At 41.9% G+C, this 25,599-nt stretch overlaps 1 protein-coding gene across 1 annotated transcript in view; it reads left to right on the forward strand.

Moving 5' to 3' along the window:
- Positions 1-243: 243 nt before the first annotated feature.
- The window catches only part of LOC127527551 (uncharacterized), a 972,553-nt gene continuing 947,197 nt past the window's right edge, over positions 244-25,599 (forward strand). Inside the window, exon 1 of the mRNA XM_051926627.1 lies at positions 244-846. Within this exon, the coding sequence (XP_051782587.1) occupies positions 297-846 (550 nt within the window). The 5' untranslated portion in view covers positions 244-296. The remainder of the gene's footprint in view (positions 847-25,599) is intronic.

Raw genomic sequence — 25,599 nt, forward strand, 5'->3', positions numbered from 1 at the left:
AAGCTGCTGCCCCCGCGAACCCGACCTCGGATAAGCGGGAGACAATGGATGGATGGATGGATGGATGGGCGGGTGAAGATTGTGTACACCAGTTCTTTGCCAGATACCGTCGCCCCAAGTATCAAGGCTATACCTTCATAGCTCACAATTCAAAAGGTTACGATGGGTACTTTTTAATGAAGTATTTGCTTGAAAATGGTGTGAACCCTAATGTTACTACTCAAGGAAATAAGCTGATGTGTTTCACAGATGATGGTTATCAATTACGTTTTATAGATTCTTTGAATTTTTTAACAATGAAATTGAGTGCCATGCCTAAAGCCATGGGGTTTGAAGCCGCAAAAGGTTATTTCCCCCATTTCTTCAATCTGGCTGAAAATCAGAATTATATCGGCCCCTACCCTGAACCTGAATGCTACGGTGTTCAGAGCATGATGACCAAAGAAAAAGAAGAATTTTTTACCTGGTACGACAGTGTCAAGCATGGTGTTTTTAATTTTAAAGAGGAGATGGCTTTTTATTGTAAAAATGACGTTGAAATTCTTAGAACAGCGTGCATTAAATTCAGAGACGAGGTCATCAAAATTGGCAATATTGACCCGTTTCAATGCATGACCCTGGCATCTCTATGTATGGCCATGTACAGGCAAAACTGTATGCCTCCAAAGTCTGTCGGCATAATTCCTTCTGACCATTACAGTAGTAGTCAGAAAAACTATTCGAACGCATCTATTCAATGGTTACTGTATCTCTGTGAAACAGAAAAATTGAACATTCGACACGCTCTAAACCTTGGGGAAGTAAAGAAGGGTTCCTTTTATCTTGACGGCTATGCCGTAGTTAAAGGTATTCCGACTGCCTTTGAATTTGCCGGTTGTTTTTATCACGGCTGTCCAGAATGTTATGATTTTAACAGTACCCATCCTTTAACCGGTATGACTTGTGCGGTTATGTACCAAAAGTTTATGAGAAAATTGGAAATACTTAGGACTAAATTTAATTTAGATGTGCACGTGCTCTGGGAGCATGATTGGGAGACGATGAAAAAACAAGACCTCAGGCTACAAACTTTCTTAAAACACTGTGATTTCCCTCAGCGTATACAACCGAGGGACTCGTTGTTTGGCGGACGTACCAATGCCATAATATTGTACCACAAGGCGGTGGGACCCGAACAGATTCACTATTATGATTTCACTAGCTTGTACCCGTTTGTGAATAAAACAAAAATGTACCCGGTCGGTCACCCCACTATCATTTTTCAGCAGTTTGACGATCTCAGGCAGTATTTTGGATTAATTAAAGCCACCGTCCAGCCTCCACGTGGTCTCAATTTTCCAGTCCTGTCTCTCAGGTTTTGTGGGAAATTAATGTTCACCCTCTGTCGCACCTGCGCGGAGATAGAAGCTCAGACTGTGGACTGTCGTCACACAGAGGATGAGAGAGCTTTAACCGGTACTTGGTGCAGTGTGGAAATAGCAAAGGCCATTGACAAAGGGTATAAAGTTTCAAAAGTAAACGAGATTTGGCATTACCCCGAACGTACTTCTGAGTTATTCTCAGACTATATCAAGCTTCATCTAAAAGGCAAGCAGGAGGCCTCGGGCTACCCTGCCTGGTGTACGGATGAGGCTTCCCGAGACCGTTATATTTTAGATTATTATCAGAAGGAAGGTGTGCAATTGGACCACGATAACATCGCCGTAAATCCGGCTAAGAGACAAATTTCAAAGTTGTTTTTAAATTCTCTTTGGGGTAAATTTGGGCAAAAACCTCTCCATCTCACTACTAGCTTAGTCAAGGACGGTGAGGAATTCTTGCAATATATTTTCTCCAAACAGTATAATGTTTCTTATTTTGAATTTATCGGCGATGAGATTGCTCAAATACAATGGAAGTACACTGATGAAAAGTATACCCTACCTGGTAGCGTTAATGTTGTCATTGCTGCTTTCACCACGGCCTATGCCCGGTTAGAGTTGTACGATTTACTGGACCGTCTGGGAGAAAGGGTGTTGTACCACGACACCGACTCGGTCATTTTTACTTCTCAGCCTGGTCAGTACAATCCTCCTCTGGGTGACTATTTAGGAGAGCTCACCAGTGAGTTAAATCCTGGTGATTATATTACTGAATTTGCTTCAGGCGGTCCAAAGACGCACGGGTATAAAACGACACAAGGCAAAACATTTATGAAGGTAAAAGGTATCACCATCAATCACGAAACCGGTAAAATTATAAACCTCGAATCATTAACCAATCTAGTTCAGAATTTTGTGACGTCTCATGAAGCCCCTCCTCAAGAGTTACTGGTTCACGGTAAGCGGATCCATCGAAATAAAAAACGTTTCACTTTAGAAAACAGACCACTCAGGAAGAAATTCAGAGTGGTGTATAATAAGAGGGTTCTCCTAAAAGATTACAACACAAGACCTTATGGCTACTAAAAGAGAATTTGACTCATGCCTTCAACACCCCTTCGCTAAAATTATCTCGGGGCCCTATTGTTCCGGTAAATCCTATTATGTGAAAAAATTATTGGAACATTCAAACCACGTTGTGTCTCATCCTTTTCAAAATATAATTTGGTTTTATAGTTGCTGGCAGAAAATGTACGACGAGCTATCGGCTAAATTTCAGCAATTAAAATTTATTGAGGGGCTCCCAAAGTTTTTATGCGACGACGAACTTCTCCCTCCTGAGAAAACAAATTTGGTCATTATAGATGATCTGATGGAATCGGCTAGCGAAAGCCAGGAAATAGAAAAGGCTTTCACAAAATATACTCATCACCGGAATCTGTCTATCATTTACTTGGTTCAAAATTTATTCTTTCAAGGAAAGAAAAGCCGAACGATTAATCTTAACGCCAATTATATTACTCTTTTTAAAAACCCCAGGGACAAATTGCAGATTACTACCTTGGCCCGCCAAATGTATCCGAGGCATGTTAAGTTCTTTTTGGAAGCTTTCGAAGATGCTACAAAACTACCGTACGGCTATCTCTTAGTGGATTTAAAGGCACAGACCCCAGACGAACTGCGTTTAAGAACAGGTCTGTTTCCGCCCGATTGGCCGGTCGTGTACAACGTGAAAAGATAAAAGAAGCTGTTCTGAGTCAAAGTTACATATTCTGTCAGCATGTCGGCCAGAATAAGCAGAAACCTACTGCCTCTCAAGGCCTTACTCCGTTGCTCTTGTCGCCGCCGTAAAATTCTTATAAACGCCTCTTCTGACGATTTAATTAATGCTTTGTCCGAAATAGCCTGTAATACTTTAAAAGGTAATATACCTCTTTCGCCCAAACAGTTTAAGCTACTCAAGAAGCATAAAACATCTGTCAGAAAAATAAGTGACAGAAAACTAACCTTAAAAAAGAAGAAAGCTATTCTGAACCAGAAAGGAGGCTTTTTGGGAGCTCTTTTAAGCGTCGCCGTGCCATTCATATCCAGTTTATTAGCTTCTAGAGCATAAACATGGAATACGCTCAAAAAATGTATTTGGTCCCACAGCAACAGATGTCTCTTTTTTAGCAAAAGAGTGCTAACCCGAACGATCTCTTGAGTGCCACGGAAACTGAACTGGACAAAGAAATGAGAAACGTCCTGCAACGCTGTGATATAGGGGCTGACGAGAAGGTGAAGCTTTACACTTCTATCTTGCAGAGATATCTGACTCTAGTTAAAAAGGCCGATAAAGAAACTAGCAGTCTGACGCTCGTATTACCAAAAGAAGAAAATGGCGAGGGGGGCCCTGGAACAGTCAAGGTGTCTGAGGACAAGGTTTGGCAAGAGGTTTTGAGAAGCGCGCCTGTAAAAGCAAAGAAAAATGTCGAATTTGTTTTACATAAAATGTCCGTTAATCCCCATCATGCGTTTTGGAATAATCGTGGAGAGCTGTTTTTAGAAGGTAAACCTTTGGTCGGATCCAACATGGTGGATTTGGTCCGTAATCTGACCGCTTCTCATACAATACCTGAACATAGGAGACCGCGGGGGTGGAAGGAATTCGTAAACGCCATGGCCGGTTTGAACATTCCATTTTCTGTCGTACCTAATGATGAAACGAGAGAACTCCTTGAAAGTTTTAAGCCACCCGCCCCCTCCCTGCTCATCAAACAGAAGTTACCCCCTACCGACTGAAACCGAGAAAAAAAAGACTGGAATGGATTGCTTATTAATTTGTAAAATTATTTGTTTATTAAATACAATTTTATCTCATTACAGAGTGTAGTCATCCTTTAACCGTCTATTGAAATATTTACAGGTCTCTGATCTTTGCACGCAAGGGTACTGATAAAAACAGAGTCCCGGCGAAGGAAGCCAGGAACGAACAAATTTAGAGACCATAGAGTCATTACTGTTCACGTCCTCCGAATACTTTTTTATTACAGAGGTGTACGGGAGACCTTTTCCTCTCTGATGCAGATAGAAGAGGCAGTGTTGACCGCATTTGTCCGAGAACCAACTTTGAAACTGTCGGTTATTGTAAATGATTTGTTTACAGTTTTTGCTTAAGAAACGGTAAATGTCATTCGGGACGTAGATAAAGTCCGGAGGATTTCCATAGGAATCAAAAAACTCCCCATTTCCGTCTTCTGTGAGGTAAATCCCCAGCCAGTGTTCTCCAGGTTGGGTTTGACGGTGAGTATTCACTACAAACATGGCTGGCAAGACGTTATTTTTTTCCGGTAGTTGATCACACGCCAGCACACCGCGGAAATATCTTTCAGTGTAGGGGTCTTGGGACAGTAGTTGTGTTAATTGTTTTGTATTCATGGTGCTTATTAGTAGTCAAACAGAACATTACGTCTCTGGTTGATTTCGATGATGTTATCAAAGACCGCATATACTATTAGATTGACGGTCCGAGGGAGAGGGACGCGGAAGCGTAATTCAAATCTCATGTTTCCAGTTTTAACTAATGAAAAATGATCACCGCATTCTTGATCGGGGGTTAGATCAAAAGCGAAAAGAGTATATCCTTGCGAGAACTCTGAATGGCTGATAGACAGAGCTTGTTCCTTCAAATGCTTACCAGTGGCCAATACCAGATTATAATATTCTCTGGCACTGTTGCCGCTTACAAAGTCTGGTTGAAAAGGTTTGGCGGGAATCTGTTCACCGTCCATGTACAGATCCAGGAACTCTACATCGTTGTGTTTGAAATTGAACGGGTTCCGTGTATAAGACCCCGAAAAGGCCTCATTATCCACCATGCCAATCACCACATACTTTGGTAGTTGACCCAGAAACAGGTTTTCTTGATTGTATACTCGGATTCCCGCGGGCATACTGAATACTTTCATATTCACCCTTTCCACAGGGTATTTAGCATTGGCTGATGTAAGGGCATGAGCCTGTCCTAATTTCATGGCCGGTGAAACTTTTACTTTTTTTACAAACAGGGAGGCTGCTGTTATGATTACTCTGTAACGTTCGGCATCACTGGACATTAAGCAGAATTCATCTTTGTTCCGAACCATTTTAATCTTCACGTCTAGGCCGTTCAATAGTAGTTTTTCCTGGAAAAAGAGATCTGTATATATGTGCCCCAGAAGTTCGACAGTCCTGCTACCGGCTGTATACGCACTTCTGTTATTAAAACCAATGTTTTCTCCGGCGGGGTCTGTCTCTTCCAATTTGTTAAGTGTATCTTTGTAAAAAAGTCCTGTAGCAAACTGAGAATGAAGAGTCTCTTGGCTGTAATTTAGCAGACCTTCCAAGACCGCTCGGTAAGGATAACAATTTGAACTCTGCGATATTAGGCGGTCCCCCAGGGTGACATCAACTTGAGAAAACAAACTGGCTATAGGGTAGTTGACAAATCCGACCTTTGCCCCGGCAGGTATGTTAGTCCCGTCAGCATTCACTATCTTTCCCCTTAGGTGTAGAAGAGTGTTATTCAAGTCCAGGTAATCTTCCCCATTTCCGGCTATGAGAAATTCTAGCGGAGCTACTTCAGAGAGGGCTGAGAGTCGTGGGACTTCAACGTATATACTTTTATCTACACTCGTTTGAGTGAAAGGCACCGTAAACAGATCCAGTTCAGATTTGACACACTCTTCGGACATTCTATGTACGAAAGCCATCTTCTCTTAAAAAATGTCTCTCTTCTTCTTTTTGCTTGCTTTAGTCTTGTTCCTCTTCTGACGACGTTTAGATAATGCTGTAAAAATAGTGCGCCCAGCCTTTTTAGCTGGCGGGGCCTGACGCAACCCCGGTGGTCTCTTGCGTTTTGTCTTTCTCATGACCATCAAGCCCGCTCCCTCCTGCTTTTCTAGGACTCCACCCGCAGCACTGGATATAGCCCCTGTGATCACATCTTTTACAATATTTTTAGCCGCGGATTTGATATGTGGTTTTGCGATGTCAAAGCCTTTTTTCAGGAGAGGTAAAGCTCTTCTAAACAATCCTCGAAATATACCTCCAATCCCCCCACCATACATTACAGGGGATCCAGAGAACCCCGGTAAGCCGTTACCCGCTTGGGTCTGATAATATTGGATGTAAGGTGTCGGGTCCTGGTAAGACCTCATTGTTTCAGTCGTGCATACAATGCCTGACGGGTCTGAAATGCAACTTCACTATCACCTTACCAAACTGAAATGGCACGTTTTTGTTCTGGTCCGTCTTTATTTCAATAGTCACTGTGTCAAAATGATTCTTGCTGGCTGGGGCATAATGCGGTTTGTCATATGTGATGGTTGTAATTTTATTAGCCTGATCCTCTATATGAACACACCTCAAAAGGGGTACGTAGCTGTCTCCGACTCTCTGATGAGATACCATATCCCCGTACACGTACAAATAATATTCGACCCAGCTGTCCTTTTAAGTATATAGTTTCATCCTTTTCACCCGGTACCACGTAGACTCTTCTTTCCACAGCATTATAACTGAATTTCGCAGAGCTCTCGGAAGGGACAAATCCAGCTGCAACATCTGTCAAAGTGGGCAGGCTTAAGGTTGTCGAATTCATAAAAGACAGTAGGTCGTGAATACCTTCGTAATATCCGCATGGAATGTAGTAATGTTTTTTTACCCCTGGAGCTGAAACGTAGAATTCGTTATCCGGTTTGTCTATGGTATTCCACGTATGTGGGTACTGAATTTCGGCTAGACCCACTTCCCAAGAACCTTCTAATTCTATGGGTTTAGCAAGCTTCGTCGTGAAATTGGAAATTGTGTTGTTAGGGAAAATGTCTGAGGAAGCGTTGCTCGGTAGAGTCACAAAAAAACTTTTGCGCTCCATGGTATACCGCTAGAGAATGAAGAGTCGATTAGGAGCGTTCTGGATTTTATTGAACATCTTGGGCTTGGCTCTCCGGTATCCAGCTGTTAAATTTTTCTGGCCAGCCGAGCTATTTGACTAAAATGAGTCGTTTTTTATTCTTAACTTTCCTAGCCAGTATTTTTTCAATCCTGTAAACGTCTGTGGATCCGACTTTAATTTTCTGTAATTCAGGGTCGTAAAAGGATCCTACAATCTCTTCACCATCGTAGTCTTTCAGTTTGTACACCGCCGGTTCCCTAGGTACAAGTTCAGACACGGTAAAGATTTCATCTGAAAATGTTTGTTCATAACCTTTCTCAAAAGGATGTCTGGTTTTAGACACCCTAACTGTGTCTCCTACTTTGAACTTAAACAACAGCGGACCCGGGGGGCTGGCTACGCCGTATAAGTTTTTGAAACTTAACGTGTTAACAGCGGAAGGAGCCATTTTTATGCTTCGATGATAACTTTTGTTGTAAGAGTATACTAGATCCGGCAATTTATCGATGTAGGTTCTCGTGTTTTAAGCGCTGAAATATTTCCACATTTTAGATTTTAGTGTGCGGTTAAATCTCTCCACCACAGTGGCCTTTAATTCGTTTCCTGTGGTGAAATGTTTTATTCCGATCTTCTTTAACAGCTTTTGAAAATCTCGGTTGAAAAACTCTTTGCCCTTATCGGTCTGGAGCGTCTTTGGAGTTCGACCGGCGCTCAGAATGTCTTGGAAGGCTCTTGTCACTTCCTTACCCGTTTTGTTCTTCAAGGGTTGTACCCACGCGTACTTAGAAAGTACGTCGATACAGGTTAACAAATATTTATAACCCAGATTATGCTCGGACACATTTGTCATGTCCGCTAAATCCATCTGCCATTGCGAGTCTATATCGGATACATAAACCTTATTTCTCCTAAAATGCCTTCTAGCGGGTTTGTGAATTGTATAAGCATATTGACCGGATAACCAATCCGACACCTGTTGGTCATTACTTTTCTGACCCGAAACCTCAAGAGCTCTTTTCAAAGAGTCTTTTCCCCCAAAGCTACCAGGATTTGCCGGGTTATAATAAACTTTTTTCAAGTAACCATCCATCGCCGACGGTGAAAGAAAAATGTCAATGGTTTAAAAATCAAATGAGTCTTTATTGTTAATTTTCAAAACAACATTGTTTAAATTTCAAAACAGCATGATTAAAAACATTATTAAAATTTCAAAACGGCAGTATTAAAAAACATGATTAAAACATTTCATAGAACAGGAACATTGAGTTTAGACACTTCGTCTGATTTTTCTAAGTCGTACTCCCCGTAAAACCCCAAAGGTGCATCGGTCGTGTTCGGTTCAGAAAAATGTCTTTTAGAAAAGGCATTGGCTATTTCACGTATTTTCGAGTAAGAGGGATCGTCCATGTTGTGAAAGGCTTGTACAATAGCTTCGCTAATAGAATGTTCTTTTTCCAGTTAATCGACGGCATTTTGAACAAATGAATGAACCTTGTGAAAAGGCAGAAAGATGTTGAAGCAACCCAGAGTCTTTATGACCAGGCTCCTGAGCCACAGTTTGCGGAAAACAGTCAGAACATCTTGAAAGCGGCCAACCCGATAAACAGAGTCAGGCTCAAACAGACACGTATGCTGCGTCTGGCTGGGGTGATCTATGAAACAGCCATGATAGGTGCTTTTTAGGTCCCGATCGACTATTATGTCCAGCAGAGCCGCAATCAAACTCTTGACCAGTTTCAGAGTCTTTCGAAGTGTTTGACCCAGGGGCCCGTCAGTTTGTTCAAGGTCCATACCCTCATAATCAGCATCTACCAGTTCGTCCATGGCCTCTTCTTGCCGCATGGCCTGCACAGCTATCTCCTCAGCGCCCGTTAGGCTCCCCCGAGCATCCTCAGCAGGGACAAAAAGGTCAGGTGCTGTACGGTTCTCCAGGAGACTGTCCAGCCAATACATATCATCAGGGGCGGGTAACTGAGGTTCGGGCCAATAGATCTGATCATTTGAGGGCATCAGAAGGTCCGGCCAAGACGGTGGGTCTGAAGGAGAGTTGTTAGGAGCAGAGTACCCGGAGTTAGGTACGATGTCGTCGGGCCAAAACAGGCCGTCGCGGAGCGCCGTCTGTTCCATAGACCAACAGGTCTGATCAGGAGCGTAGCCGACGTGGTGTTGGTTGTCACCCGACCAAAACACATCGTTGTCTGTCAGCATCTGGTCTGCAGCCGAGTAGCGGGGCTGTAGGTTAGTGTCGATCATCTCATCTGGAGTAGAGTAGGCGGTGTTGGCTCGAAGGTTAGCCGGCCAAAACAGGTAGTCAGCGGCGGACGTATGTTCCATACCTCCGGAGCTTGGTTCTTCGGAGCGCATCAAAATGTCGAGGACTTCTGCCACTTCAGAGGCCGAGAGAACAGGGAGACGACCGGACCAGCTAGCACCGGCTTCGGTAGGGTAAGGCTTTTATTTGAGTCTCGGGTGTAAAACAACATGGAGATATCCTTGCACTGAATCAGAGTGAATAAATTGACATACTGTAACATAGCATTCTCAGAAACACTTAATCTGCAGTCAAAGGCATATCAATGAAGATATAGGAAAAAGGAAGAAGTCAGATTTGGACTTGGAGCTACTCCATCACAAGGCCCACGCATGCACTCTCAATAACTTAACATATACATCTTTGGGTCATAGAAGAAAAATAGAGATACCTGACAAAAACTAACACAGACATAGGGAGAAAATGCAAACTCCACACAGACCATCCACTTTCCTTTTCTCCATTCAATCTTGCAGCTGGGAATTCTTCAGTGGTCCCAGCTAGAGGAAAATGTGGGATAGCATTGTGGACATAGGAGTGCTACTTACAATGCTCTTACCATGAAGAAAGTGCATTATTTTAGTCTAATTGTTGATATTCTTATCGTCTTTATCTTCTGATGCCCCTTCTGTCTCCCCGGAAATATCCATTATAAAACCCCATATTTTCATTTTCACTTACAAAAATAATTTATCTTAACTTCAGTTAAATCTTGCCCACCTATTGTAAGAGTATTGGTTTAGCTGTACTGTTTGCATTAATCATTTTGTTTGCTTGACTGCACTGTATGATTGTTTTGCCAATGTGTACAAGTAATTTTTATTCAGCTGGAAACTTTAAATGAAATACTTGATGATCGACAACAGATAAATATTTGATACATATTTCTCATGGCCAAAGAATTGCACATGAAACTTAAACAATATTTTGTGATTTGGATTGTCTTTTGTAAAAATGTCTGTCACCATAATGACATTCCCTGAGTTGGTAGCTAATATGCAAAAACTTGTGCCATCTTTCCTAGATGGAATGCTGAACAGGGCACATCTCCTAAACAGTAAATAGTCAGAGTAGGGTAGGGCAAGGGTGGCAATAAACAAAGATTTTAGAGATGCATTAGATTATGTTAGATTTTAGAGAGCAATAATTCCATGCAGCAACAAAACATTATACAGCATTTTACAATAACTCAATAGTGGTAGTCCCTGCACTGGAGACATTTACTTTTACTGTCTTTATTGCCAGTGCCATCCATGCCACCTGACCCATTCTCCACTAATCATGCATCACTTTGGTCTTTCCAAGGGTCTGCACACTTATATGAATGAGAGAAGAGATTTCAGTTTTTGATTTTTAACAAATTTGCAAAGCTTTTCTGAAACTATCGGATTTTTAGTTTATATATATATATATATATATATATATAATTGTTTACAATGTATTATAAGTAGATATACTGTATATATAGTGTACTGTTAGGATTTTAAATTTTACATTTTATTTTTTGCTCACACATCTCTGCACTTTTCATAAGCATGACATCTCTTTCATAAGCTTTATCTAAAGACTATATAAATCCTAATTTTGATACCTACATTTTCTTTTATACTTTCCTCTACTGGCATTGTTGTTCTTTAATAAATACCAAGTTGCTTTTAGCTTTCTATACTTTGTCTTTATATCTACAGTGACTAAAATAATAAGGTAAATATTTAGAGCACCTGGAGCAGTAAGGAAGTGCCACATGATTTGAACTGCTAGGTTTATTGGCTGAGGACAAAGAGCTCTATTCTCTAAAGAACAGTGCATTAAAGTATGACATCAGTGGTTGATAAATGGCCTATAACAAAGGATATTGAGCCTTTGTATGGTTGAATATATTCCTGGAGACCAAAAGTAATATTTAGGTCTGAGGTATATCTAAGACATTGTACATTGTTTGTGCCTATGATACAGTATGTAAATCTCTTGAAGTATAAGGGAATAGATGGACTATGCATGTGTTATTCATACAGCACTTGTGTGTGTTAAAGTGCTGGAGAATAAAGGGCTGTGTATACGTCATTCATACAATACTTTTGGGGTTAGGGTCCATGAGTATATGCATATCTATGTGTGTGTCTGTTAATCTTAAGGTGCAAGAGAAGACTAAACCAGTAATGAACCTGATGAGTACCCATAACCCTGAAAAAAATAAGAAAATAGTAAGCACAGGGGAATTCCATGATAATACATAAACACACACACATTTTGTGTGTATACTGCATATACAGTATGAGGCTTTGGAAAAAATCTTGCATCACCCCAGTCCCAAAGGTATCACGTCCTAGTGAGCTGAATGACTTCCGGCCTGTTGCTCTGACATCACATGTGATGAAGACCATGGAGAGGCTGCTGCTTCACCACCTGAGGCCACAGGTTCAACACACCCTAGACCCTCTGCAGTTTGCATATCAGGAGAAGGTGTGAGCAGAGGATGCCATCATCTATATGCTACATCAATTATAACTCACTTGGACAGGGGCAGTGGTGCTGTAAGAATTATGTTTCTAGACTTCTCAAGCGCCTTCAACACAATCCAACCTCTGCTCCTTAGGGACAAGCTGACAGAGATGGGAGTAGATTCATACCTGGTGGCATGGATCGTGGACTATCTTAAAGACAGACCTCAGTATGTGCGTCTTGGGAACTGCACGTCTGACATTGTGGTCAGCAATACAGGAGCGCCACAAGGGACTGTACTTTCTCCGATCCTGTTCAGCCTATATACATCGGACTTCCAATACATCTCGGAGTCCTGCCACATGCAAAAGTTCGCTGATGACACTGCTATCGTGGGCTGCATCAGGAGTGGGCAGGAGGAGGAGTATAAGGACCTAATCAATGAATTTGTTAAATGGTGCGACTCAAACCACCTACACCTGAACAGCAGCAAAACCAAGGAGCTGGTGGTGGATTTTAGGAGGCCCAGACCCCTCATGGACCCCATGATCATCAGAGGTGACTGTGTGCAGATGGTGCAGACCTATAAATACCTGGGAGTGAAGCTGGATGATAAATTAGACTGGACTGCCAATACTGATGCTCTGTGTAAGAAAGGACAGAGCCGGTTATACTTTCTTAGAAGGCTGCCGTCCTTCAACATCTGCAATAAGATGCTGCAGATGTTCTATCAGACAGTTGTGGCGAGCACCCTCTTCTACGCTGTGGTGTGCTCGGGAGACAGCATTAAGAAGAAAGACGCCTCACGCCTGGACAAACTGGTGCGGAAGGCAGGCTCTGTTGTTGGCATGGAGCTGGACAGTTTGACATCTGTGGCAGAGCAACGGGCGCTCAGCAGGCTCCTATCAATTATGAAAAATCCACTGCATCCACTAAACAGGGTCATCTCTAGACAGAAGAGCAGCTTCAGCGATAGACTGCTGTCACTGTCCTGCTCCACTGACAGACTGAGAAGATCGTTCCTCCCCCAAACTATGCGACTCTTCAATTCCACCCGGGGAGTAAATGTTAACATTATATAAAGTTATTGTCTGTTTTTACCTGCATTATTATCAATCTTTAATTTAATATTGCTTTTTTTTGTATCAGTAAGGTGCTGCTGGAGTATTTGAATTTCCCCCTTGGGATTAATAAAGTATCTATCTATCTATCTATCTATCTATCTATCTATCTATCTATCTATCTATCTATCTATCTATCTATCTATCTATCTATCTATCTATCTGTATTACTGTATCTATATAATATTTATATATACAGTAGAGTCTCGCTTATCCGACATAAACGGGCCGGCAGAACTTGGGACAAGCGAAAATGTCGGATAATGGGAGGTGTTAAGAAAAAGCCTATTAAACGTCAAATTATATTATAATTTTACACATTACGAACCAAATAATCATGTTTTACAACAAAACAACAGAAAAAATTAACTGAAAAAATGAACTTAGCAACAAAAAATAGACTATGCTCACGCTCGCAACCTACAGTTTTTGTTGCTGCCGATTGATGCGTTTTTTTTTTTTGTGGTGGGACGTTGGAAAATACGGAATGTCGGATAAGCGAAGGTCGGATAAGCAAAACTCTACTGTATATACATTATATATATGTATGTGTATATATATATATATATATATATATATATATATATATATATATATATATATATATATATATATATACTGTATATGAAGCTGTAACAGAGCACATGAAATCTCTGCCTCATCTTAAAGAAGATACCAGGATAATTTTCCAAGGTTAAAATGAAGTAAATTAATAATGAAAACCCCTCCAGAAAGCGGGGATAAACAAACGAGGAAGCCCATAGACCCCTCTATGAAACAGTGCTAAAATCAATAGGACAATCCACAAAACACTCCTTTTAACGAAGTGGTGTTCAGAATAATGGGAGAATCGACATGAGTGGCGTTAGTTGATTGGAGTAGGAAATAAAGTTAATTAAGTTAACTTTAGTTAAGTTAAAGTTAATTAAGAGTCAGAGAATGTGATGTATTAAATAAGGTGATGTAATTAGAAGTAGGTATAAGAGCAGATGAACTGCTTAATTAATTGCCTACTCCATGGACTGAGATGTTTGTGCATAACTCTGTGCAAATAAAGAAATGTTCTTCATCCTCATTTGTCATGCTTGGGTCACAGATTTGCGCAGAAACACAGGAGGTTGTAGAAAGACAGGAACGTTATTCAAACACTGCAAACAAACATTTGTCTCTTTTTCAAAAGTTTAAACTGTGCTCCATGACAAGACAGAGATGACAGTTCCATCTCACAATTAAAAGAATGCAAACATATCTTCCTCTTCAAAGGAGTGCGTGTCAGGAGCACAGAAGATAGCACATAGATAGAGAAAACAATCTCTAGCAAACAAATCAATAGGGCTGTTTGGCTTTTAAGTATGCGAAGCACCGCGGCACAAAGCTGTTGAAGGCGGCAGCTCACACCCCCTCCGTCAGGAGCAGGGAGAGAGAGAGAGAGAGATAGAGAGAGACAGAGTTTGTTTTTCAGTCAAAAATCAATACGTGCCCTTCAAGCTTTTAAGTATGCGAAGCACCGTGCAGCATGTTGCTTCAGGAAGCAGCTGCACAAAAGATAGCAACGTGAAGGTAATCTTTCAGCATTTTTAGACGAGCGTCCGTATCGTCTAGGTGTGCGAACAGCCCCCCTGCTCAATCCCCCTACGTCAGGATCAGAGAAAGTCAGCGCAAGAGAGACAGAGAAAAGTAAGTTGGGTAGCTTCTCAGCCATCTGCCAATAGCGTCCCTTGTATGAAATCAACTGGGCAAACCAACTGAGGAAGCATGTAAATTAAAAGACCCATTGTCCGCAGAAATCCGCGAACCAGCAAAAAATCCGCGATATATATTTAAATATGCTTACATATAAAATCCGCGATGGAGTGAAGCCGCGAAAGGCGAAGCGCGATATAGCGAGGGATCACTGCACTGGGATTAACAACACTAAAGCAGTGATGGATTTAGAATAGTTTGGCCATTCGGTGCACCAGTATATGGTTATGGGTTGATTACAATGAGATACCTTAAACTAATAAACAATATGCGGTTAATTTCAGTGTATTTGATAAATCTGCGTCAGGGATGTGAATCTAAAAACTAAAGGGAAACCACACAGGAACAGCAGCACTGCTTTGACGCTAGGTGCCACCAGTTTGCAAAACCAAGCAGAGAACTTGTGCGTGAAAATGTGCGTGGCTTTACGCCAAGTTTAGTTTTTATACATCATGATGTGAGCGTGGAAATGGGCGTGCGCAACATTTTTGTGTGTACACACCGTTTATACAGTGCATCCGGAAAGTATTCACAGTGCATCACTTTTTTCACATTTTGTTGTTACAGCGTTATTCCAAAATTGATTAAATTCATTTTTTTTCTCAGAATTCTACACACAACACCACATAATGACAACGTGAAAAAAGTTTACTTGAGGTTTTTGCAAATTTATTAAAAATAAAAAAATTGAGAAAGCACATGTACATAAGTATTCACAGCCTTTGCCATGAAGCTCAAAACTGAGCTCAGGTGCATCCTGTTTCCCCTGATCATCCTTGAGATGTTTCTGCAGCTTAACTGGAGTCCACTTGTGGTAAATTCAGTTGATTGGACATGATTTGGAAAGGCACACACCTGTCTATTGTGATGGATGGCCGGCTAAATATTCCGGCCCACACCTCCAGGCCGCCAGGTGGACCTCTCCCAACAGCATGAAGGTTCCCCAAATTCCAGCAGGGCCTTATGGACCTTGCAGTTTGTATACACAGCCCTGCTGGATACCTTTGGGACCACTGGGAGTCGCTGTAGGGAGGCTGTCAGACTCTTACGTGCCCTATAACCCGGAAGTGCGCCATGATCACATGATAAGAAGAAACAATGTGCTTCCAGGTTGAAGAAAAGGACTTTTACCCTGACCCGGAAGTAATGAGGACTTGTGGATTGTTGGACAGGAACACCTCCGGGTCAGGGGGTATAAAAGGACTCTGGGAAAGCCCAGACATTGAGCTGAGCTGGGAGGAAGGGTGGCAAAGTGTCTGGGAGAGGAGGAGTGATTATTGTACTTGATTATTGATTATTGGTATTTGAATGTGTAGTGTGGAGTGGAGGGTGCTTAGTGCACATTATTATCATAAAAATAAAAAGTCTGGGACTTTTACCTGGTGTTTGGCGTGGTACCTGAGGGTTCGAGAGGTCGATAACTACCTCAACTGTTACACTGGCGTAGTCAGCAGGATTCTCTGGCCGTCCATTGGCAGAGGACCTGATATTAAATCATTTGTGCAAAAAGTGAACCCTAAGACAGTAACGTCGAAGCACCCGAAGGTCGAAACGCCACACTTTTACAAGAGCGCTGTGACTGTGAGCCTTATTTTACTTCGAACCGTGATGGGGAAGAAATCCAGCAAAAAGATTGGGAGTCGCCCAAAGGTACAGGCCCTAACTGACACCAAGTGACTCTGGACATACCTGACGGGCAGTGAGGAAGACAGGGCGCTGATTGAAGCCGAGGAAGCCCGAGCGGCGAGACAGCAGGAGCGCTCTCGGAAATCAGACACGCCGGACTGCCTAAAGGACCTTAAAAAACGCCATTCAAAGCTAGAGGTATTTGCCAAGAAAACACCCGTTATGCCAGGACCTTTCTTTACTTGTTTTTCAGAGGTCTGTCGGCACGAATCGGACTGTAAGTCGGACACCTACCTTATATTTGGGCAAGATGGCCGCGATTTGGAGAAGGCAAACCAGTCTAGGAGTCTCCAGGGATGCCTATTTGATGATATCGGTCATGTGGACTATCCTGGGGCAGGCTGGGTAGGCCGAAACCAAAACATGGGGTCACCTGACCAGGAAGCGACCGAACGATTCACCGAAATGGAGCACGTGATCCTGCCTGATGGATTTTGGGAAGGAGAAGGTCAGCGTCGGTCCATAGGTGAGGTCAGCATTTCCCAGACGGAACCGAGCTCCCCGAAAGGGAAGGGGGAGGTGAGCGAAGCAGCGCCACAAATAACTAAAGAGAAAGAGGAATGGGAAGTGACTGAACGGTCCACCGATAACTTAGAAATGGTGGATTGCAGTCGGCCGGCGGTGACCACCCGATCCTCTAAAGACTCAAATTCCCAAGAACCTTTGCGCAATCCAACCGAGGACGTGCCCATTGGCTCCCGGCTGGAAGGTAAGGCAACTGAATATTTTAGCCTGCCTCCAGCCGACTTAAATAACTTTTCCTGGGCTGCAGGGGAGGTGGAAACCGTCATCCTGGCCCTGCAGTCCTTATTTAAAGTGTTCCAGGTCCTGCAGGAATCGAAGGAGGGGCTTGAGAAGAAGCTCGGCGGGCCGTGCGGAGCCCTGGTCGAATGGCTGCGTACACACGGAGCGTCATCCTCCTACCGGCAGGACAAAGCGGTACAGGTAAGTGAAATCTGTGCCATACAACATACAGAGACGCAGTGTGATCCGGCGCCGCAGTTAATAAGTAGTGGGTGCCAAAGCACTGCGTGCCCAACAAAAGAGAGCGGAACGATAACCGAGTGGTCGGGGGAAGGACCGATCGAGCCGGGGCAGCTGCATGAGACGACTCTTCGGAGCGATGCAGACCTCAAGACCCCGACCCGCGCGATAAGGGTGTTGTCGGTGGTAACAGAAGGGGCGGGGGAAGTGGCAATCAAACTGGAGCAGTTGGAAGGTACTATCTCTCGGGGCGATGTGGTGCTGAAGACGCCGCCTCCGAATAAAAGAAGGTCAACGGGCGTGCAAACAGCAAAGGGGCTCTCTGCTTCCAATAGAGAGACCCAAGCTGTGCACAAGCCCCAGAGTAAGCAGGAAATCCCCAAAATAAAACGCGGGTCTCCTGACAAGATAGAGAAGCGGGCAGAGAGCACTGAGGCGGCCATAAAACCTCCCTTGGCGGAGAAAAGGGCAGAGACGGGACTAACGGAGTTCCCGAGGTGTTTCCGGTCTCGCGTAGGAAGACAACCAGGAGAACGACGACTCTGTTATAACTGTCGTCGGCCGGGCCACGTTTGGCGAAGCTGTCCTCGGAGGACAGGGGATCGGAGGGACAGCCGATACACCGTTCCCCTTAGGTTCTCTGGGGGGTCTAGACAGCACCGCCAAGGCCCAACTAACGAGTTCTCGTGGAGGAAGACGTCCCTCGCAGGGCTGGACGCTCCGCCCTAGTGGACTTCGCTAAGGGGAGGGAACTGTGATGGATGGCCGGCTAAATATTCCGGCCCACACCTCCAGGCCGCCAGGTGGAGCCCTCCCAACAGCATGGAGGTTCCCCGAATTCCAGCAGGGCCTTATGGACCTTGTAGTTTGTATACACAGCCCTGCTGGATACCTTGGGGACCACTGGGAGTCACTGTAGGGAGGCTGTCAGACTCTTATGTGCCCTATAACCCGGAAGTGCATCATGATCACATGACAAGAACAAACAATGTGCTTCCGGGTTGAAGAAAAGGACTTTTACCCTGACCCGGAAGTAATGAGGACTTGTGGATTGTTGGACAGGAACACCTCCGGGTCAGGGGGTATAAAAGGACTCTGGGAAAGCCCAGACATTGAGCTGAGCTGGGAGGAAGGGTGGCGAAGTGTCTGGGAGAGGAGAAGTGATTATTGTGCTTGATTATTGATTATTGGTATTTGTATGTGTAGTGTGGGCGGCACGGTGGTGCAGTGGGTAGCGCTGCTGCCTCGCAGTTGGGACACCTGGGGGACCTGGGTTCGATTCCCGGGTCCTCCCTGCGTGGAGTTTGCATGTTCTCCCCGTGTCTGCGTGGGTTTCCTCCGGGCGCTCCGGTTTCCTCCCACAGTCCAAAGACATGCTGATTAGGTGGATTGGCGATTCTAAATTGGCCCTAGTGTGTGCTTGGTGTGTGGGTGTGTTTGTGTGTGTCCTGCGGTGGGTTGGCACCCTGCCCGGGATTGGTTCCTGCCTTGTGCCCTGTGTTGGCTGGGATTGGCTCCAGCAGACCCCCGTGACCCTGTGTTCGGATTCAGCGGGTTGGAAAATGGATGGATGGATGGATGTATGTGTAGTGTGGAGTGGAGGGTGCTTAGTGCACATTATTATCATAAAAATAAAAAGTCTGGGACTTTTACCTGGTGTTTGGCGTGGTACCTGAGGGTTTGAGAGGTCGATAACTACCTCAACTGTTACACTATATAAGGTCCCACAGTTGACAGTTCATGTCAGAGCACAAACCAAGCATGAAGTCAAAGGAATTGTCTATAGACCTCCGAGACAGGATTGTCTCAAGGCACAGATCTGGGGAAGGTTACAGAAAAATTTCTCCTGCGTTGAAGGTCCCAATGAGCACAATGGCCTCCATCATCCATAAGTGGAAGAAGTTCGAAACCACCAGGACTCTTCCTAAAGCTGGCTGGCCATTTAAACTGAGTGATCGGGGGAGAAGGGCCTTAGTCAGGGAGGTGACTAAGAACCCGATGGTCACTCTGTCCTCTGTGGAGAGAGGAGAACCTTCCAGAAGGACAACCATCTCTGCAGTAATCCACCAATCAGGCCTGTATGGTAGAGTGGCCAGACGAAAGCCACTCCTTAGTAAAAGGCACATGGAAGCCCGCCTGGAGTTTGCCAAAAGGCACCTGAAGGACTCTCAGACCATGAGAAAGAGAATTCTCTGGTCTGATGAGACAAAGATTGAACTCTTTGGTGTGAATGCCAGGTGTCACGTTTGGAGGAAACCTGGCACCATCCCTACAGTGAAGCATGGTGGTGGCAGCATCATGCTGTGGGGATGTTTTTCAGCGGCAGGAACTGGGAGACTAGTCAGGATAAAGGGAAAGATGACTGCAGCAATGTACAGAGACATCCTGGATGAAAACCTGCTCCAGAGCACTCTTAACCTCAGACTGGTGGCGACGGTTCATCTTTCAGCAGGACAATGACCCTAAGCATACAGCCAAGATATCAAAGGAGTGGCTTCAGGACAACTCTGTGAATGTCCTTGAGTGGCCCAGCCAGAGCCCAGACTTGAATCTGATAGAACATCTCTGGAGAGATCTTAAAATGGCTGTGCACCGACACTTCCCATCCAACTTGATGGAGCTTGAGAGGTGCTGCAAAGAGGAATGGGCAAAACTGGCCAAGGATAGGTGTGCCAAGCTTGTGGCATCATATTCAAAAAGACTTGAGGCTGTAATTGCTGCCAAAGGTGCATCAACAAAGTATTGAGCAAAGGCTGTAGATACTTATGTACATGTGATTTCTCCGTTTTTTTATTTTTAATAAATTTGCAAAAACCTCAAGTAAACTTTTTTCATGTTGTCATTATGGGGTGTTGTGTGTAGAATTCTGAGGAAAAAAATGAATTTAATCCATTTTGGAATAAGGCTGTAACATAACAAAATGTGGAAAAAGTGATGCACTGTGAATACTTTCCGGATGCACTGTACATGAGGCCCCCGATGATCCATTGAGGACTGTTTCTCATTTTCCACTTGGTATTGCCAAATTCAGAGCTCTATGAAAATCAGAATCCCTTTATTTGGTTTGCCATTGTTGGGGCTGTAATTGTTTTGCATGCTGGTGAATTGGACAAAGCGGTTACCAAAGGTTCATGTAGATCTATTATACACTCACACGATTCTTGTATCCACAGTCAGTCAGTCAATCATTTTCTAACCTGCTTAGTCCTGAACAGGGTCACAGAGTTTGCTGGAGCCTATCCCAGCTAGCATTGTGTACAAGGCAGGGAACAAACCCTGGACAGAGCATCAATCCATCACAGTGCAAACACACACACCCCAAGTACACATTAGGGCCTATTTAGTAGCGCCAATTCTACTAACCTGGATGTCTTTGGACGCTGGAAGGAAATCAGAGCACCAGGAGGAAACCTACACAGACACAGGGAGAACATGCAAGCTCACTTTGTAATTAATGCAGTCAGCATCTTGTACTTCTGTAAAACAGAACATATGAATTATGTATTTAAACATAATTACATTACCAACACACTTTCTGTCTGAGGCACTCGCTCCTTTAAACATTCCTTGGTTCATATGGAAAAGTGAGAAATTACCTTAATATCAAAATGCTATAATATCAAGGAATCTGTTGTTGTTGTTGTTTTCATTTATTTACTTTTCTGATCCTCTGTTGAGGCTGCAACTGAGTGTAATTTAAGGTTACTTCTGTGTGGAACTGGTTAAAAATATATCTTGTTTAAGAATGAATATAAAAAATTAACAGAAATATTTGTTGACAAATTTTTATTGTCAACATTATCGATTATGTTGAATAATTGTTTTAGCTCTCATATATTACTTTGCTACAATTCAATTAATAAATTGAATTCAATTCAGCTTTATTGTCCCAAGAGAGAAATATATTTTCTCAGCAGGTTTTATAGAGAAACCATGACATAAGATTAAAAAACACATCACAAAGAACACAAACAACAAGCATTAACTTAGTACAAATAAATATAAAACAGCAGTGAACATGACACTTGTGGGGAAAAACTACAGACATATGACACATAAAAATTAAAGCAAAAATTAGAGTTGACTGATGAATGATGCAAATGATAGTTGTTATTCCTAAGATTTAAACCTATGAATATTTGTTAAAATTGAACTTATTTAGAAGATTAATAGCAGTTTAAAATGAAAGGAGATTTGATCTGGTAGCTTTATATCCTTAAAAATTTGAACCTCTGACTTGTCAGGAACAACTGAAATTGAGAATATAGTGGCTGAGTCCTGTCTGACAGAACACACTCTGCTTTACATAATACTTGCTTATTAAATAGCTCTGTCAGATTTGACTGTTAAAACCTTGTTATTTTACCATTTCATTTATTCTGTGTGTGTTTTTTTTTGCTGACATTAAAATTTCCAAACCAGGCTAGTGGAAAATAAGTAAAGACAGACTCAACTCAAGATTTATAAAAAAGTGACATAATGGTTGGGCTCACACTAAAAAGACTCAGCTTCCTTAAAGAGTAGAGACACTGCTGCTGTCACTTTTTGCAGATGGCTTCTGTATTTTCATTAAAAGTCAGTTTTGAGTCTATGATTGTCCCCAGAAATTTATAACTGTCAACAATCTCCACTACCTGGTATTTGATGAATGTTTCTTATGAGTGATTGGTGTTTCTTGTAAAATCAATTGTTGGTTTTTAAAATTCTTAGGTGTAAAAATGAATTGTTACAACAGTTAACAAAATTATCTACTCATACACCATGACTGGTTTCATTTTCATTCAGTAGGCTTAAGTCATCAGCAAATTTTAAGGTGAACCTGTTTTCAGGTTTACTGTGCCAATCATTAGCGTACAGAATGTTCAAAATAGGTGAAAGAACACACACACACCAGGGCAACGTGTGGATGAGGACAGCATATCAGATAGACAACCATTGACTTTCACTCTTTAAGTCCCATCTCTTAAAAAGTCAATTAGCCACTTGAAATTGAAATCTTTTATAAGTCTCTCTGAAGGTGTCCAAAGTGGGTGAGAAGTCTACAGACAGTAGCATTGTGTGAGTCTTGGTGCCCTCTGTTATACAACAGATGAAGCAAAGTGGAAATAAATCCCCAGTATCTCTATTAGACTGATAGGCAAAATGAAATGGATCAAATAAACACTGAGTCTTCTCTGTTAGCTTTCTTTTTATAAATTTTTCAAATGATTTCATAATCAGTGTTGTCAGAGACCACCCTGGTGTGAAATCATTTCAAGTTTTAGGTTTTTATTTTTACCTACAGGAATTGCTGTTTCATGTGTCCATAGCTTTGGAACCTTCTGCTGATTTACTAAAAAAAATAAAAATGGAGCTGAGATGCTCTGTCCAAGATTTCAAGAGCCTTCCACTAGGATGGTCTGGTCCAGGACTTTTATTTGTTTTTAATTTTTTCATAATGTTCTCTGCATCCTTTAAAGCCAAACAAACCTCTACCTTATCCAAAAAAATCTGCTTAAAGCTTTGCATTTGCTCAGTAAAATCAAACTGCTCATATTTCAAGTAGTTTTTATTAAACTCATTAGCTAAGTCTGAGTTGGAGTTAGAACCAGAGACCCCTACATAATTATTATTTTTTTGATTGACAACGACCAGCTAAGGTATTAGCAGATGGCCACACTGAAATCAAATTTTGTGTGGACAATTCCTGTTCAGCTTCATCCTTATAATCAAGTTTAGCTTTTTTAATATCAAGTTTTAATTTCCTCTGTGCAGTACGTATCTCATTAGTATTGCCTTGTCTAAAAAGTAGGTTTCTTTTTATACAATAATGATATTAGAGGTTTGTTGACCCAGGGTTTGTTGTTGGGATAGTCCTTTACGCTTTTAGTTGGGATAAGCATGTCTTCACAAAACGTAATACAGCTGCTGATAACATCAGAAAGGTAATCTGAAACAGAGCTTGTGTTGTGTCTTTAAACAGATCCCAATCTGTACAATGAAAGCATTATTGTAGACTTTGAATACAATTTTCACTCTGGAGTTTAACTGATTTTTGTAAACTTTTTCTCTTTTCAATGGCTTTCAATCTGTAAGGTCCCTTAACAGTCCTATAACAAAAATCACGAGTTATTGTTATTTCCTTGGCAGGTTACTGATAGACATTTCTTAGAGATGTCTTCAGGTTGCAAAGATTAAGGTCTCCAAGAAAAAAAATGTGGTACATCCGGGGAGACTGACTGAAAACTTTGCACCACATTAATAATCGTCTCTGTTGCAATACATAGGTTAGCTTTAGGATGAATATATACAATGGTAACAAAATGTGGAAATTAACAAGGCAAATCAAACAGTCTGACAGAAACAGAGAGTAGCTCAATTTCCATAGAGTAGACCACTTTGTAACTATTATTGATTTACACCAGCATTCGTTTACATATAGCCAGTCTACACTACCATGTCTTTTACTTGGGGTAACGTTGCCTCAGTCCTTTCTCCCAGAAGCCCCACATCCACCAGTCTTGAGCTCTGCATTACTGGTCAACTCAGAAAGTCACATCTCCAAAAAAGCCACACTACAGGATTCTCTGTACTCCTGCTGAAAACGAACATTAACTTGTAACTTATCAAGTTTATTACATAAAGTTTGCACATTTGCTTCTCAAACTTGTGGCCTCATTCAGTGTCAGTGTACTTTTTCGGCCTGTACTCTTGGGATTTTACACAAATATTGTGCACACGTAGTGACACTGTTGGTACAGTTTGTTCACCTTATTTAAAGACTTGGATGTAACAGGTAAACTGTCAGCTTTTCCGAGTGTTTCAAATTGCGTGAATCCATCTATGTGATGTTCCCCTAGTACTTTGCAAGTATTGTTTTTTTTACTGCCATAGTTGGTTAGTTTGTTTTTATTATCATTTTGGTCTCTTTCTTGTGCTATGTTTTTTGATCTCTTTAGCCTCTTAGAGCTTTAGAGATTAAGAAAATCCTTGCATTTACTTCACAGTAGTAGTTGTTCTTCTTTTAGTTTTAGTATTGAACTGTTATGGTTCTTACCATTTTAGTGGATCTCACCATCATAAAGAAACTACAAACAGCAGCACAATCTTTCATACTCATTGTAAATGTGACAATTACAGAGCATACGGAGTCACCAATCAAACAATCATGCATGTTTTTGGAACATAGGAAAAAAGAAAGTAGAGTTCCCACAAAGGTGGAGAATGTTCATATAGGTTGTTTTTAAGCTGAGAATCAAATACAGGTCAGCTGTAGCAGTAATAGTATAACACCATATCACCAAGGAATGAACAAAGCAAAACATAAAATGATGGAAGTAAACTTAAAAATGAAAAGAATGGGATCAAATTTAGTGAACATATAGTAATAATATATCAATGCAATCTTATATTCTCTATATACATCAGAGTGTAATAAAGTAGATGCACATGATATTACTCTTCTCAATAAATTTGCAGGAATGTATGTATAATAACAAATGAAATGAAGTTGACCAGGCAAAACATGAAATATCTTGGGTTGATACTGTCTGCAGTGAAGTAAATGTCAATGTAAAAATAAGAATCACTGTGTTTTTTTGTTTTTGTTTTAATTTGCATTTTCCATACCGCCCAAACTTTTTCTGAATTGTGGTTGTAGAATGTGGAACCCAACAAGGTTGTCCACTGTTCTTTTGTTTATGTTTTTGATTTTGATATACTTTATTAATCCCCACAGGAAACGTATCTTTTTACATAACCCTTGGGGGTCACAGCACAGTTTCGGCCATTATACAATACCCCTGAAGCAATTTTTGACTTAAGGGCCCAACGTAGGATCCCTTACCATTGTTCTTTGCAAACCACTGACCATTTGTTTTGGAATACTCAAAAGTAAAGGGAATTACACAGGAAGGAATAGAACAAAAAATATCCCTTTAGGTCGATGATATGGTTCTGTTTATCAATGATCCACATGTATCATTGTCGATCTTGTTAAACTTACCAGATTACATCTGCAGAATTTGCGGGTTTGAAATTAATTTGGATAAAAATATG

Source organism: Erpetoichthys calabaricus, chromosome 4 (assembly GCF_900747795.2).
Source record: "Erpetoichthys calabaricus chromosome 4, fErpCal1.3, whole genome shotgun sequence".
NCBI classification, from domain to species: Eukaryota; Metazoa; Chordata; class Cladistia; order Polypteriformes; family Polypteridae; genus Erpetoichthys; species Erpetoichthys calabaricus.